Below are 14,331 nucleotides of genomic sequence, written 5' to 3' on the forward strand. Positions count from 1 at the left end.
CATTTCCGGCACCCGTAGTTCCGTCGCGGTTGTTAGGAGAAAGCGTCTTCCTCATGGTTACGGCGACAGTTAGCCAAACAGCTCCTGTTTATCCTGAGGAAATAATCTTTAATAGCATCTATATCTCGACCTATTTTACATAAAACTCGTCAGATATGTTGAGCGACGGTTGTACGGTAAAATATTCTCAGTGAGGTGAGTTATATTATATTTAGTCTGCAAACTGGCTATCAAACGAGCACGCCAGCTAACGTACGTTAACTGTATATGAATGATATACGTTATGTTTGTGTATTATGCTCATTGTCATATACGAATTCATATGTGTAGTGTTTTCTGCAGCATATATAAATCGTTGTGGCTTAATTCTGCAATTTCGCCTCGAGCTGAAAACAGTCCTCCAGTTTCTTATTTGTAAAGCAAATGATGTGTTTAGTTTGTTTAGTGTCGGTTTGTCAGAGATTACACACAGCCTAGCCAGCACAAAAGCTGTTGAATGCGTTTATATACTGTTATAAACGTATTATTTAGTATTTAGTAATGCCATCTTCGTCTTGAGATGTAATATTTTCTATATGTAAATGTGTTTGTTTAGGTTGTGTATCAATGAGCACCAGAAAGTCTCAAAGGATGGGTGAGAATCTGGCGAGTGAAAGTGATCTGCTGTCAATGATCAACGAGGTGGGTTTACATCACAGTATCAGTTTATTTAATATTTCACAAATATAAACATATAATGACAAATATTGTAATAATGGACAGTATCTGAAGTTTGGTGAGTTCGAAGAGACTGCGAGAGTGTTTGAAAAGGAAGTCAAGCGCAAAGGAAAGCCTGCCCTCAGAAGTGCTGGAGCGCCGGGCCGAGACTCCAGAACCATCGGCATTCACGTGAGAGACTCGTCCACACACCACATCAAACACTCACTCACTGTGTGTTAGCCTTATTATAGACTTATTAATATAAACAGATTAACAAAAGTTTATTTAACTCTTAAAGTGTGCCTCTTTACTTTTAAAATTACTAGAAAATAACTTTTTCTTGATGGTGTTATCTATCTATCTGTCTGTCTGTCTGTCTGTCCTTCCGTCCGTCCGTCCGTCTATCTATCTATCTATCTATCTATCTATCTATCTATCTATCTATCTATCTATCTATCTATCTATCTATCTATCTATCTATCTATCTATCTATCTATCTATCTATCTATCTATCTATCTATCTGTCTGTCTGTCTGTCTGTCTGTCTGTCTATCATCCATCATCCTATTAATTTTCCATTATATCTATCTATCTATCTATCTATCTATCTATCTATCTATCTATCTATCTATCTATCTATCTATCTATCATCTATCTATCTATCTATCTATCTATCTATCTATCTATCTATCTATCTATCTATCTATCTATCTATCTATCTATCTATCCATCTATCCATCTGTCTGTATGCATGTCCGTCTGTCTGTCTATCTATCTATCTATCTATCTATCTATCTATCTATCTATCTATCTATCTATCTATCTATCTATCTATCTATCTATCTATCTATCTATCTATCTATCTATCTATCTATCTATCCATCTATCCATCTATCCATCTGTCTGTATGCATGTCCGTCTGTCTGTCTGTCTGTCTGTCTGTCTGTCTGTCTATCTATCTATCTATCTATCTATCTATCTATCTATCTATCTATCTGTCTGTCTGTCTGTCTGTCTGTCTGTCTGTCATCCATCATCCCATTAATTTTCCATTCTATCTATCTATCTATCTATCTATCTATCTATCTATCTATCTATCTATCTATCTATCTATCTATCTATCTATCTATCTATCTGTCTGTCTATCTGTCTGTCTATCTGTCTATCATCATATTAATTTTCCATTCTATCTATCCATCATCCATCCATCCATCCATCCATCCTATTAATTTTTCAATCCATCCATCCTATTAATTTTCAATTCCATCCATCCTATTAATTATCCATTCTATCCATCCATCAATCCACCCATACATCCATCCTATTATTTTCCATCCATCCAACCTATTAATTTTCCATTCTATCTATCCATCCATCCTATTATTTTCATCCATCCATCCATCCTATTAATTTTCCATTCTATCCATCCACCCATACATCCATCCTATTATTTTCCGTTCCATTCATCCATCCTATTAATTTTCCATTCCATTCATCCATCCTATTAATTTTCCATTCCATTCCATCCATCCATCCTATCATTTTCATCCATCCATCCTATTATTTTCCATTCCATCCATCCATCCTATTAATTTTCCATTCCATCCATCCATCCTATTATTTTCCATTCTATCATCCTATTAATTTACCATTCCATCCATCCATCCATCCATCCATCCATCCATCCATCCATGGCTTTATTTATATGAAGCTAGACCAAGATATATCAGACCTTTTGGTTTGTGGATTATAACACATCTAGAGAACCTAAATATCAATCTGGATTATACAAAACAGTACCATAACTGCCCTGTACCTCCCTGGGCTCTGAAAAAGCCAACCATCGAAACCCGTCCAAATGAATACCAACAGTCGTTTCCACTACCTAGAACTGCATTTACGGATGGATCAAAGACTGATAACAGCGTAGGAGATCAACAACATGGCGTTCGAATTCTGGACCAAGGCTCTGTCTTCACAGCTGAGGGTCGAGAATTACTCCTGGTTCTGGAAAATATTGGAAACAGAACTTTTTAATTGCCTTTGACTCAAGGTCTTGTCTTCAAGCACTTGAATCCGTAAAGACTGACCACCCCATAATTGTCGATATTTTAACCAAACTAGATATTTTACAAAATGAAAACTTTAATATTATCTTTTGCTGGGTTCCAAGTCACATTGGACTGACTGGTAATGAGAGAGCGGACACAGCTTGGAAGTATCTGACTATCAAATACCATCTTCTGATTTCAGACCATTAATTAGCTTATACATCACTAACAATGAATATAAAAATAATAAACTGTATTAAATAAACCCCAGTATAAAAAGAAGTGTCTTCCATGATTTCAAATCAAGACATGACCAAGTCGTCTTCACTAGGCGCCGACAGACTTACCCATGGGTGTCTATTGATGGGCGAAGTTCCTCCTTTATGTCTCTCGTGTCAAGTTCCTTTGCCTTTACATTTATTCATTTTGCAGACGCTTTTACCCAAAGCGACTTACAAGAAGCGATTCGTCATGAAGAGACGAATAAACACAAAAAGTGCTCAAGATACAAAGCTAGAATAGGAAGGGATTAAAGGAAAGTGAAAGGTTTCAGATATGACAGTTAAACATATTCTGTTGGGCTGTAATTTTTATAATATTGCTAGAATTTTTTTTTTATTCAGAAACATGTTTACATGGAATATTTTGGAATGTGTCACCTGAATGTATTTTAGATTTTCTATCTAATGTCAAGTTGAAATATTTTATAGAATTATTTTATATTTTGTGAATTGTGATATTGATCTTGTGTTTGCCATGTAAATAGCCTCGATGCTTGGCATTAAAACATTTATAAACAATCTGTTCAAACAGGTTTTTTTATATTTGTATGTAAAAAATGTTAACACAAAATCAATGTCCCCAACACTACTGTCATCATTTTACAAAGCATTTATTGTTTCTGGTCATAACCGAACTGCTTAGTGTTTGAAATAAAAAATTGAAAAGTGACTGAAAAGTTCATTTTATTTAATAGATAAAGTTAATTCATTATTTGATAATAACTTTGTTCTTCTTTTCCCTATAGGATGATTTTCTCAGCTCATTTAATGATGGAGACTATAAGGTATTCTCTGAGATGTGGGCTAAAAATATTCCTTCAGAGATCCGGGATTTTGATCCAGTGACACAGAAATTGGAATTCTACTTACAAATTCACTTCACAATATACCCACTGAAATCCCCTGTTGGAAGTCACGTAAGTGCACATTTTATTTTGGGTAATAGTACTATAATTTAGCTTTTTTACTGTTTAGACATAGGTAAATATATGATGTGTGTACTCAGTTTGACCAACAGATGTCCCCATAAAACTAAATATTCAAGCAAACCTTTCATTCAGTCAAATGCACTTCTTTAACTCCATGGACCCTGATCAGGGTCCAGAATGACATTATCAAGTATATACTTTCAATTTTAAATGTCTGTGGAGGAGCTCTGACCTCATATGTGGTACCATTTGAAAGCTTAGAGTCTCTACTTTCTGGAGACATGCATCACATTTGGCATTTGTTTTACACAAAGTAACTTATTTACACTAAATTACTCTGGGACCATTTCCACCTGGCTACCCAAATTGAAAATCTTCCCATACCCACATACAGTGGTCTAAATATTTAATGTTGGTGTAATTTTCCCTTTGAAGTTACATAAAACACTGCTAAAAGTAATACACATTCAAGTATATGTTGTCTGAGCTGTAATAAACCACCCCAAAAAAGAGGCGTTTTTTGTTATAAAATCATTTTTGAAAGTGTATAACCCAGGCCCTGTGTGTTTTTTTTTTTTTTTGGTTGTTGCCAGCATATGCATGCATATGTAATTACACTGGAATATTGCATTCATACTCTATATGGGTATGGGGAGACTAGATTAGAGTAGTTGGAAATGACATAAAAAAATTCAATTTGAATAAATCTTGCATACAACATGATACAGACACAATTCTTTGTGGAATCTAGTGGAAACAGCCCAAATGAGTTATACAGTTTCAAAAATGAATTTATAACCAAAAAAAAACAATAAAGAGTTTATTACAGGTCAGACAACATATACTTACATGTTTATCACCTTTAGCAGTGGTTTATGAAACTTCAAAGGGTTTCCTGTAAAATGACACCAAAATGTATGTGGGTATGGGAAGCTTTTCAATTTGGGTAGGCCAAATCCAGGCGGAAATCCCCCAAAATGGTCCCAGATCTTAAGGGGTTAAGTCAATCAATCAATGTTTAAATGACATTGTATTTGGCTTCCAGTCAAGATGCAAGTAATGTTTTTGTGTAATGCAAAAATATTTTGTAATGCAGGTTAAAGGAGAGTTTGAGAACAGGATCACACATTTCAAGCACTACCTGGAGACCAGAGGGTCGGCTCTGAGCCAGACCACCGAGTTCCTGCCATTCTACGCCCTGCCGTTTGTGCCCAATCCCGCGGTGCATCCCTCCTTCCAAGAGCTTTTCCAGGTATAACACTCATCCACTAACAGTCACCAAAGCACCAGCTGATTGAAAGTCATTGCAAATAATTGCTTTGATAAGTGAGGTTAGTTCTTAGAACAGGATACGAGATACTGCCTTATAGGTGCATCATACTAGAATATTAAAATATTTATATTAATCTATGACAAACATCAATTACACTGAGCACTTGCTTGATGGAGATTAAAGTTTTGGCTTTTTTTTTGTTGATCGTAGGATTCCTGGATACCAGAGTTGAGAGAAAGGCTGGAGAAGTTTCTTTCAGTGACCCTGAAAGCTTCAAACACGCCGAGGCTTTTGACTTTATATGTATCTTTTTTCCACATGAGTATCATTTTATTTTTAAAACTATTATTTCCTGGCTTTATGCATGAAAGTACTTAGATAAAGTAGGTTTAATGAAGGGGGTCATGAACTGGCTTTTTTTTTTATTTTTATACTTTTGTCTGAAGTCAATTTATGACGTTTGCATGGTTTTTACCCGCCCGATCGGTGGATATAACCACAGACCGCACATCACTAACACACACATACGAATTGCAGCACATTGAACCAACAGCACCTCAAATAAAGTATTTTCCAGCCTATGACAGCCTGCTAAGTTATGTTCAGTTAGGCACGTACTCAAAATCAATCAAATCAAACGATCTGTACAATGCAACACTATCACGTTCAAAACACATTTTTTACTCGCATAAGTGTGTTGCTTCATTCATTCATGTAATCTCATCCTGTCTGCAAATCCAGTCTCTTGTTTACAAACGAATCCGTGGTGAAATGAAGGAACAGACGTGCAATGTCTTCCCCACGTGAGCTGGATATTCATTAAAAATCTAATTCATCCATGCATTCATAATCTTGGAATCCGAATGAAGCTTATGTAGCATGTTTATTGCTTGGAAGTTCGATCCGGTTTAGCTCCACGTAGGCCTATGTTATTTATCAATAACATGCCATGCACAAATCGGTGGACAGGGCTACAGAATCAGGCATTGGTCTTCTTCGGTTAAGGCGGTGTTTAACTGCACTCTAACTTCACAGGGAGGCACATTCTGAGATAAAGCGTTTGCTGAGCCAGCTGTCAATAAAAGCTTTTCTTTGACTAGCACGGAAGTTTTCAGCTCTGAAACTTACAAGATATTCTTAGATTGCCATGGCCTTTTATATATCAAAGGCTCAAGGGGAAGTTGATTTCTCAATTCATGACTCCTTTAATCCTGGGTAATAATTACATTTGTTCTACCTTGAGAAAGTTTCTCAATGAAAATGATTAACTTTTATTGACTCATTAAACCTTATTGAATGGCACTTTTCTAATCACATTGCTTCTGTGTGAGGCTTTTCTGTAATAGACATACGAGTGTATTGGGAAATGGGGAAGAAAAAGCTGTCAAGGCAGATATATAAAGCAAAAGTGCTGTATATTGTGAACAATTTAAAGATACATTTAAAAGTTTTTTACAGGTCAATACAACAGTCTTCAGCTGGTCATGTGATCTCAACATGGCAGCCAACATGAGGCCATACCATTTTACTCAATAACCGTGTTCTAGAGGCTCACTTAAAACATACACATACACAGGCCGGATTCACAAAACATTCTTAAAGGGTTAGTTCACCCAAAAATGAAAATTATGTCATTAATTACTTACCCTCATGTCGTTCGACACCCGTAAGACCTCCGTTCATCTTCGGAACACAAATGAAGATATTTTAGTTGAAATCCGATCGCTCAGAAAGGCCTCCATTGGCACAATGGCACTTTACACTCTCAAGACCCATAAAAGGTACTAAAGACGTCGTTACAAAGTCCATCTCATTACAGTGGTTCTACAATAACTTTATAAAGTGACGAGAATAGTTTTTGTGCACAAAAAAACCCTAAATAACGACTTATATAGTGATGACCGATTTCAAAACAAGGCATCATGAAGCTTCGAAGTGTTATGAATCAGTGAGTCGATTCAGCGGTTTGAATCGCCAAAGTTGTGTGATTTCAACAGTTTGGCGGTTTGACACGCGATCCGAATCATGATTCGACTCGCTGATTCATAACGCTTTGAAGCTTCATGATGCATTATTTTGAAATCGGTCATCACTATATAAGTCGTTATTTAGGGTTTTTTGCGCACAAAAACTATTCTCGTCGCTTTATAAAGTTATTGTAGAACCACTGTAGTGAGATGGACTTTGTAACGACGTCTTTAGTACCTTTTATGGGTCTTGAGAGTGTACCTTGCATTGTTCCAATGGAGGCCTTTCTGAGCGATCGGATTTCAACTAAAATATCTTCCTTTGTGTTCCGAAGATGAACAGAGGTCTTACGGGTGTCGAACGACATGAGGGCAAGTAATTAATGACAGAATTTAAATTTTTGGGTGAACTAACCCTTTAAGAATAAAATTCTTCTTAATTGCCAATTTCTTTTTATTTTCTAAAAAAATAAGAATATTTTGTATTCTCAAAAACTTTTCTTAAGAGAACACACCGACTTTTTGTGACTTTAGCTTATTCACCGTATCCCCCAGAGTTAGATGAGTCCATACATACCATTCTCATCTCCGTACGTGCCATAACTCTGTCTGACGTACCCACCGTTAGCCTAGCTTAGCACAAAGACTGGAGGTAAATGGCTCCAGCTAGCCTACTGCTCAATAAGTGACAAAATAACGCCAACATTTTACTATTTACATGTTGTGTATAGTTACATCATGTACTAAGAACGGAAAATGAAAAGTTGCGATTTTCTAGACCGATATGGCTAGGAACTATTCTCTCATTCCTGCGTAATAATCAAGGAACTTTGCTGCCGTACCATGGATGCAGCGGCGCAATGATATTACGCAGCACCTGAGAGTGAGAGTATAGTTACTAGCCATATCAGTCTAGAAAATCCCAACTTTTCATTTTCCGTTGGTCTTAGTACACGATGTACCTATACATATCACAACATGTAAATAGGGAAATGTAGAGATGGGTGCGTCAGACAGAGTTATGGCACGCACGGTAATTAGAATGGTATTTATGGAACTTTGCTATTTCCACTCCCCATTATAAATGCATTTATAATGTATAGTTTTTTTGTTTTAAATAAATGCTGTACTTTTAAACTTTCTATCATCAAAGAATCCTGCATTTTTTTATCACAGTTTCCATAAGTGTTGAGCATGAGAGAGTTCTTTCAATACACTTTGAATTGGTAGTGTATAGTGTTTCCTATTACCATACAATGATAATAAAAAAAATAGGTTTAGGGGAATGTTCAGATCGCTGAACCTAGGTATAAGCCATATTAAAAGCGATACTTGTTTTGGAAACAAGTCATGCTATACCACGTCATCTTAAATAGTTTACCTGAAACCTGAAATGTAATGTAAAGTAATTGTGTAAGAGCTGCTGAACTTTGTGCCATTTTTGATACTACTTTACAAATCTATTCGTAATATAGGAAAGCCTGAGGATTATGATTGCATAACTATTAAACATTGTATAACTGTATTGTATATTCTTATAAAATGTACATGTTCTTGTGTTGTGTCAGAACAATGGGCTGTGGATTGTGAAAACAAGTCCTCTGAATGATGTGTTTGATGAGCAAACGTGGCTGTTGTTGCTTGGCGTAGTTTGAGGGCAAGGAAAATTGCTGACATTAATCCATCCAAATGAAAAATGAATTGTTAGCATGACTCCTTAACACAAAGAAACCAGATTGATGGTGGGAAAGACAACAAAGGTGAATTATATCTTAAAGATTGTTTGTAGGGTCCAAAATTAGCTGTCATACTATAATATTTAATTAAAATGTGTATAATTTTGTATAATAATAGGACTGTTTCTGTTTTTCCATGCATATGAAATGCACTGGTCACAAAAACGTTACTATTTTGTTTTACATTTTACAATATTTTTTTATTTGGTTAACATGGTCTAAATCTGAATCTCTGAATCTCCAGTCGCGTTGTGAAATCATGATTACCCATTACTGTGAAAAATCATTACATTTGTAACATCTTAATAGTATAATATAATTTAAACATTTTTAACATCTTAATAGTATAATATATAATGTAATTAGTGCTGTCAAATCAATTAATTGTGATTAATCGCATCTAACTCAAATGTTTGTTAATAAATAGATATAGACACACACACACACACACACACACACATATATATATATATACACACATATTTACAATCGCGATGAATCGATTTGACAACACTAATTATATTATATTATTAAGATAAAACAAATGTGTATATTATATTGTGTTGTCAAATCAAATAATCGTGATTAATCGCATCTAACTCAAATGTTTGTATATAAATAGATATAGACACACACACACACACACACACATTAGTATATTTACAAACTTTTATGTTAGATGTGATTAATCGCGATGAATCGATTTGACAACACTAATAATACAATACATTATATTATTAAACAAATGTGTATATTATATTATACTTAGTGCTGTCAAATCAATTAATTGTGATTAATCGCATCTAACTCAAATGTTTGTAAATATACGTGTGTGTGTGTGTGTGTGTGTGTGTGTCATATGTACAAAAAAGTATGTGAACCGCTTGCAGAATCTGTGAAAATGTGAATAATTTTAACAAAATAAAAGAGATCATACAAAATTGCATGGTAAATTTCAAAATGCATGGTAAAGTTCAAATTATTCACATTTTCACAGATTCTGCAAATGGTTCACGTATGGTATGTATGTGTATATATATATATATATATATATATATATATATATATATATATATATATATATATATATATATATATATATATATATATATATATATATATATATATATATATTGTGTATATATATATATATTGTGTATGTATATATATATATATATATATATATATATTGTGTATATATATATATATATATTGTGTGTGTATATATATATATATATATATATATATATATATATATATATATATATATATATATATATATATATATATATATATATATATATATATTGTGTGTATTATATATATATATATATATATATATTGTGTGTATTATATATATATATATATATATATATTGTGTGTATTATATATATATATATATATATATATATATATATATATATATATATATATATATATATATATATATATATATATATATATATATACACACATACATACCATACGTGAACCATTTGCAGAATCTGTGAAAATGTGAATAATTTGAACTTTACCATGCATTTTGAAATTTACCATGCAATTTTGTATGATCTCTTTTATTTTGTTAAAATTATTCACATTTTCACAGATTCTGCAAGCGGTTCACATACTTTTTTGTACATATGACACACACACACACACACACACACGTATATTTACAAACATTTGAGTTAGATGCGATTAATCACAATTAATTGATTTGACAGCACTAAGTATAATATAATATACACATTTGTTTAATAATATAATGTATTGTATTCTATATATATATATATATTCTATATATATATATATATATATTCTATATATATATATATATATATATTCTATATATATATATATATATATATTCTATATATATATATATATATTCTATATATATATATATTCTATATATATATATTCTATATATATATATATATATTCTATATATTCTATATATATATTCTATATATATATATATATATATATATATATACACATATTAGTGTATTTACAAACATTTATGTTAGGTGTGATTAATCGATTTGACAACACTAAATATGATGTAATATAATAGTTAAAATATCTATAATTTTGTCCTTAATAATGGTATTAATTAGCCATTTCATAAAATATTTAGAATTAAATCATAACATTTTTGTTCTAAATATTTTGTGTTTATGGCATAATGTGAGGAATCTTTATTAGTGTTAGTTTTGGACCCTGATTGTAAGTAGAATGCACTGTCATTCCCTGAAATTGTTAACTTTCGGTACTGATGTGACTCTTTTGCTTCATGCGTGCACACCAAGCCCTTATTTGACTTTGTGTGTTTTGTCGTCCAGAAGTGATTCAGCAAATGCAGCTCCATCTGACCGAGGCAGAAAGGAAGGCCACCATCTACATGAAGAGATTCGCTAAGCTGCAGGCCGACCATCACAACCTTATCGGCGTCACGGCCGAGCTGGTGGATTCACTGGAGGCCACAGTCCGTGGAAAGATGGCAAGCAAACATCAAGTCCCATATTACGGCCACGATTCCAAAAATTCTAATGATTACGCATGACAAAGCTAAAATACTCAAGGGAATGTCGCTGATGTTTTCAGATCTCCCCAGAGTACCTGCAGGGCGTGTGCATGCGGCTCTTCAGCAGTCACATGAGACAGAGCACCACTCAGAGTGTAGACTTCACCAGACCGGGCACTGTGAGTTACTGAGTTCGCTGTTTCCCTAGATGGGAATAAAACCTTTATATGTGTGCATTTGGCTCCCAAAATGTTGGATACAAAGTTGCAATTACTTTTCTAAATATTGGGCTTTGTTTGGATCCAAATCCAAATTGTTTTTCAAGCAAATGATTCTCTTTGTTCAGTCTGTGTTTATTACTTAATGACTTAAATTCACTCAACATTTTTAAATAAAGGTATAATAAATCATATTGTACCTAATTTTAGAACTATTATGACTTTTGCATCGTGACACTATATTCATGACATTTGGGCATATCTCTACAAATTCTCATTACCGTAATGCAAATTTTAAAAATGTGATTGTGGTAATCACTTTAATACATGCAAATATAATATATATATATATATATATATATATATATATATATATATATATATATATATATATATATATATATATATATATATATATATATATATATATATATATATATATATATATATATATATATATATATATATATATATATATATATATATAATATTTGCATGTATTAAAGTGATTACCACAATCACATTTTTAAAATTATATATTATATAATATATACATTTTAAATATATATATATATATATATATATATATATATATATATATATATATATATATATATATATATATTTAAAATGTATATATTTAAGAAAAATGTGTTATATTTATATATAAAATATTTATATATAATTTAAATGATGTAAATATATACATACAGTATATACATGCAGATATTTCTTAAATATATACATGTATGTGAGTGTATTCAAATATACATACTAACTATACACAGTACACACACGTATATTATGTATTTATGTAAGATTTTTACTTATACTTATATTTACTATATTTACTTTTACATTAACACACACACACACACATATATACATATATATATATATTAGGGTTGCCACAATTCTCAATATAATATTGAACTGTTCGGTACGGCATTCACGGTTCAATACGCGCTTGTGAATTGCGTTTTTTTCGGTTTTGCATTGAATTAATTATTTTTCTACAAATTCTATCATTTGCCTCCATCCCAATATACTGAACAACGCGACATACATTCACATCACACGTTAGTGGTAGAGTTATACTCACGGAACACTATAGATATTCACAATCAAGGAAGTTCTTTATTTGCATGCGTTTTAAAGCCTTGTCGCTCATTCGCGTGCGCGGTTTTAACATGCTTTTCCGAGCGCGCACACTAAATGCCTGTCAAACACGTGATTACTCAACTAAGTAGTAGTCTTACTGCGCTAATACTGTCAAATACACACAAGGTTAACATAAACACAGTCGGTTATGTCTAAAGTGAAAGTAAAATCGCGTGTGTCTGTATATTAGATGCACGGAGGTCTTAAATTGACAGCTGTGCAGTAGTGAGCACGCTGTCCTTAAAGGGACAGTTCACCTCTAAAATGATGTCATTATTTACTCACTCTAATGTTGTTCCAAACCTTTATTCATTTCTTGATGACAGAATTTTCATTTTTGAATTAACTATCCCTTTAATGTAAATACAAAATAAAGAGAGAATCATTCACTGCTCTTGACTGAAAAACTTTAATACAGTAGCTTTAATAAGAATCAATGTATATTTTATAGCGAAGTCTATGTAGTGTTTTATTTTTACATTTATTCATTCAATTTCATACTTAAATACTGCTCTGAGCTGCCAGTGTAAAACTTTATATATATTTATTTTATATTTTACAATACACTAGAAATGTGTACAAGGGTTTTTTTTTTTAAAGTAAGGTTTTAAAGGGTTAGTTCACCCAAAAATGAAAATTCTGTCATTAATTACTCACCCTCATGTCGTTGGACACCCGTAAGACCTCCGTTCATATTCGGAACACAAATGAAGATATTTTAGTTGAAAGCTGATGGCTGAGAAAGGCTTCACACAGGCCTCCATTGGCATTCAGTACATTGACACTTCCAAGATCCATGAAAGGCACTTAAAACGTCGTTACAAAGTCTATCTCACCACAGTGGCTCTACAATAATCATACAATGCGACGACAATAGTTTTTGTGCGCAAAAAAAAATCAAAATAACACCTTTATCCAACTTGTTCTTGTCTTCCGTGTGCGCCTCCACGACGCATGCGCGAGAATATGACGTAGCGCCGGTGTTCGGGAATCGATGAAATACACACTTAAGCCCCATTTTGAGCACTACGCCGAGACCTAAAGCACGATCAATGTAGAATCCAACAGCTGAGATACGCACGTCTTCCTCTGCTCGTAAACAAATCGCTTCTGGGTCATATGTCCGAACGCCGGATCTGCGTCATATTCTCGCGCATGCGTCGTGGAGGCATACACGGAAGTCGAGAACAAGTTGGATAAAGGTGTTATTTTGATTTTTTTTTGCGCACAAAAACTATTGTCGTCGCATTGTATGATTATTGTAGAGCCACTGTGGTGAGATAGACTTTGTAACGACGTTTTATGTGCCTTTCATGGATCTTGGAAGTGTCAATGTACTGAATGCCAATGGAGGCCTGTGTGAAGCCTTTCTCAGCCATCAGCTTTCAACTAAAATATCTTCATTTGTGTTCCGAATATGAACGGAGGTCTTACGGGTGTCCAACGACATGAGGGTGAGTAATTAATGATAGAATTTTCATTTTTG

General features: G+C 33.1%; 1 protein-coding gene across 1 annotated transcript in view; it reads left to right on the forward strand.

Moving 5' to 3' along the window:
- The first annotated feature begins 38 nt into the window (after window positions 1–38).
- The window catches only part of armc9 (armadillo repeat containing 9), a 99,176-nt gene continuing 84,883 nt past the window's right edge, over window positions 39–14,331 (forward strand). Inside the window, exons 1-9 of the mRNA XM_079808655.1 lie at window positions 39–195; window positions 596–681; window positions 763–888; window positions 3,778–3,948; window positions 5,057–5,212; window positions 5,444–5,536; window positions 8,936–8,960; window positions 11,285–11,442; window positions 11,547–11,645. Coding sequence (XP_079664781.1) covers window positions 607–681; window positions 763–888; window positions 3,778–3,948; window positions 5,057–5,212; window positions 5,444–5,536; window positions 8,936–8,960; window positions 11,285–11,442; window positions 11,547–11,645 — 903 coding nt within the window. The 5' untranslated portion in view covers window positions 39–195; window positions 596–606. The remainder of the gene's footprint in view (window positions 196–595; window positions 682–762; window positions 889–3,777; window positions 3,949–5,056; window positions 5,213–5,443; window positions 5,537–8,935; window positions 8,961–11,284; window positions 11,443–11,546; window positions 11,646–14,331) is intronic.

Source organism: Gobio gobio (genome assembly GCF_949357685.1).
Source record: "Gobio gobio genome assembly, chromosome: 24".
Lineage (NCBI taxonomy): Eukaryota > Metazoa > Chordata > Actinopteri > Cypriniformes > Gobionidae > Gobio > Gobio gobio.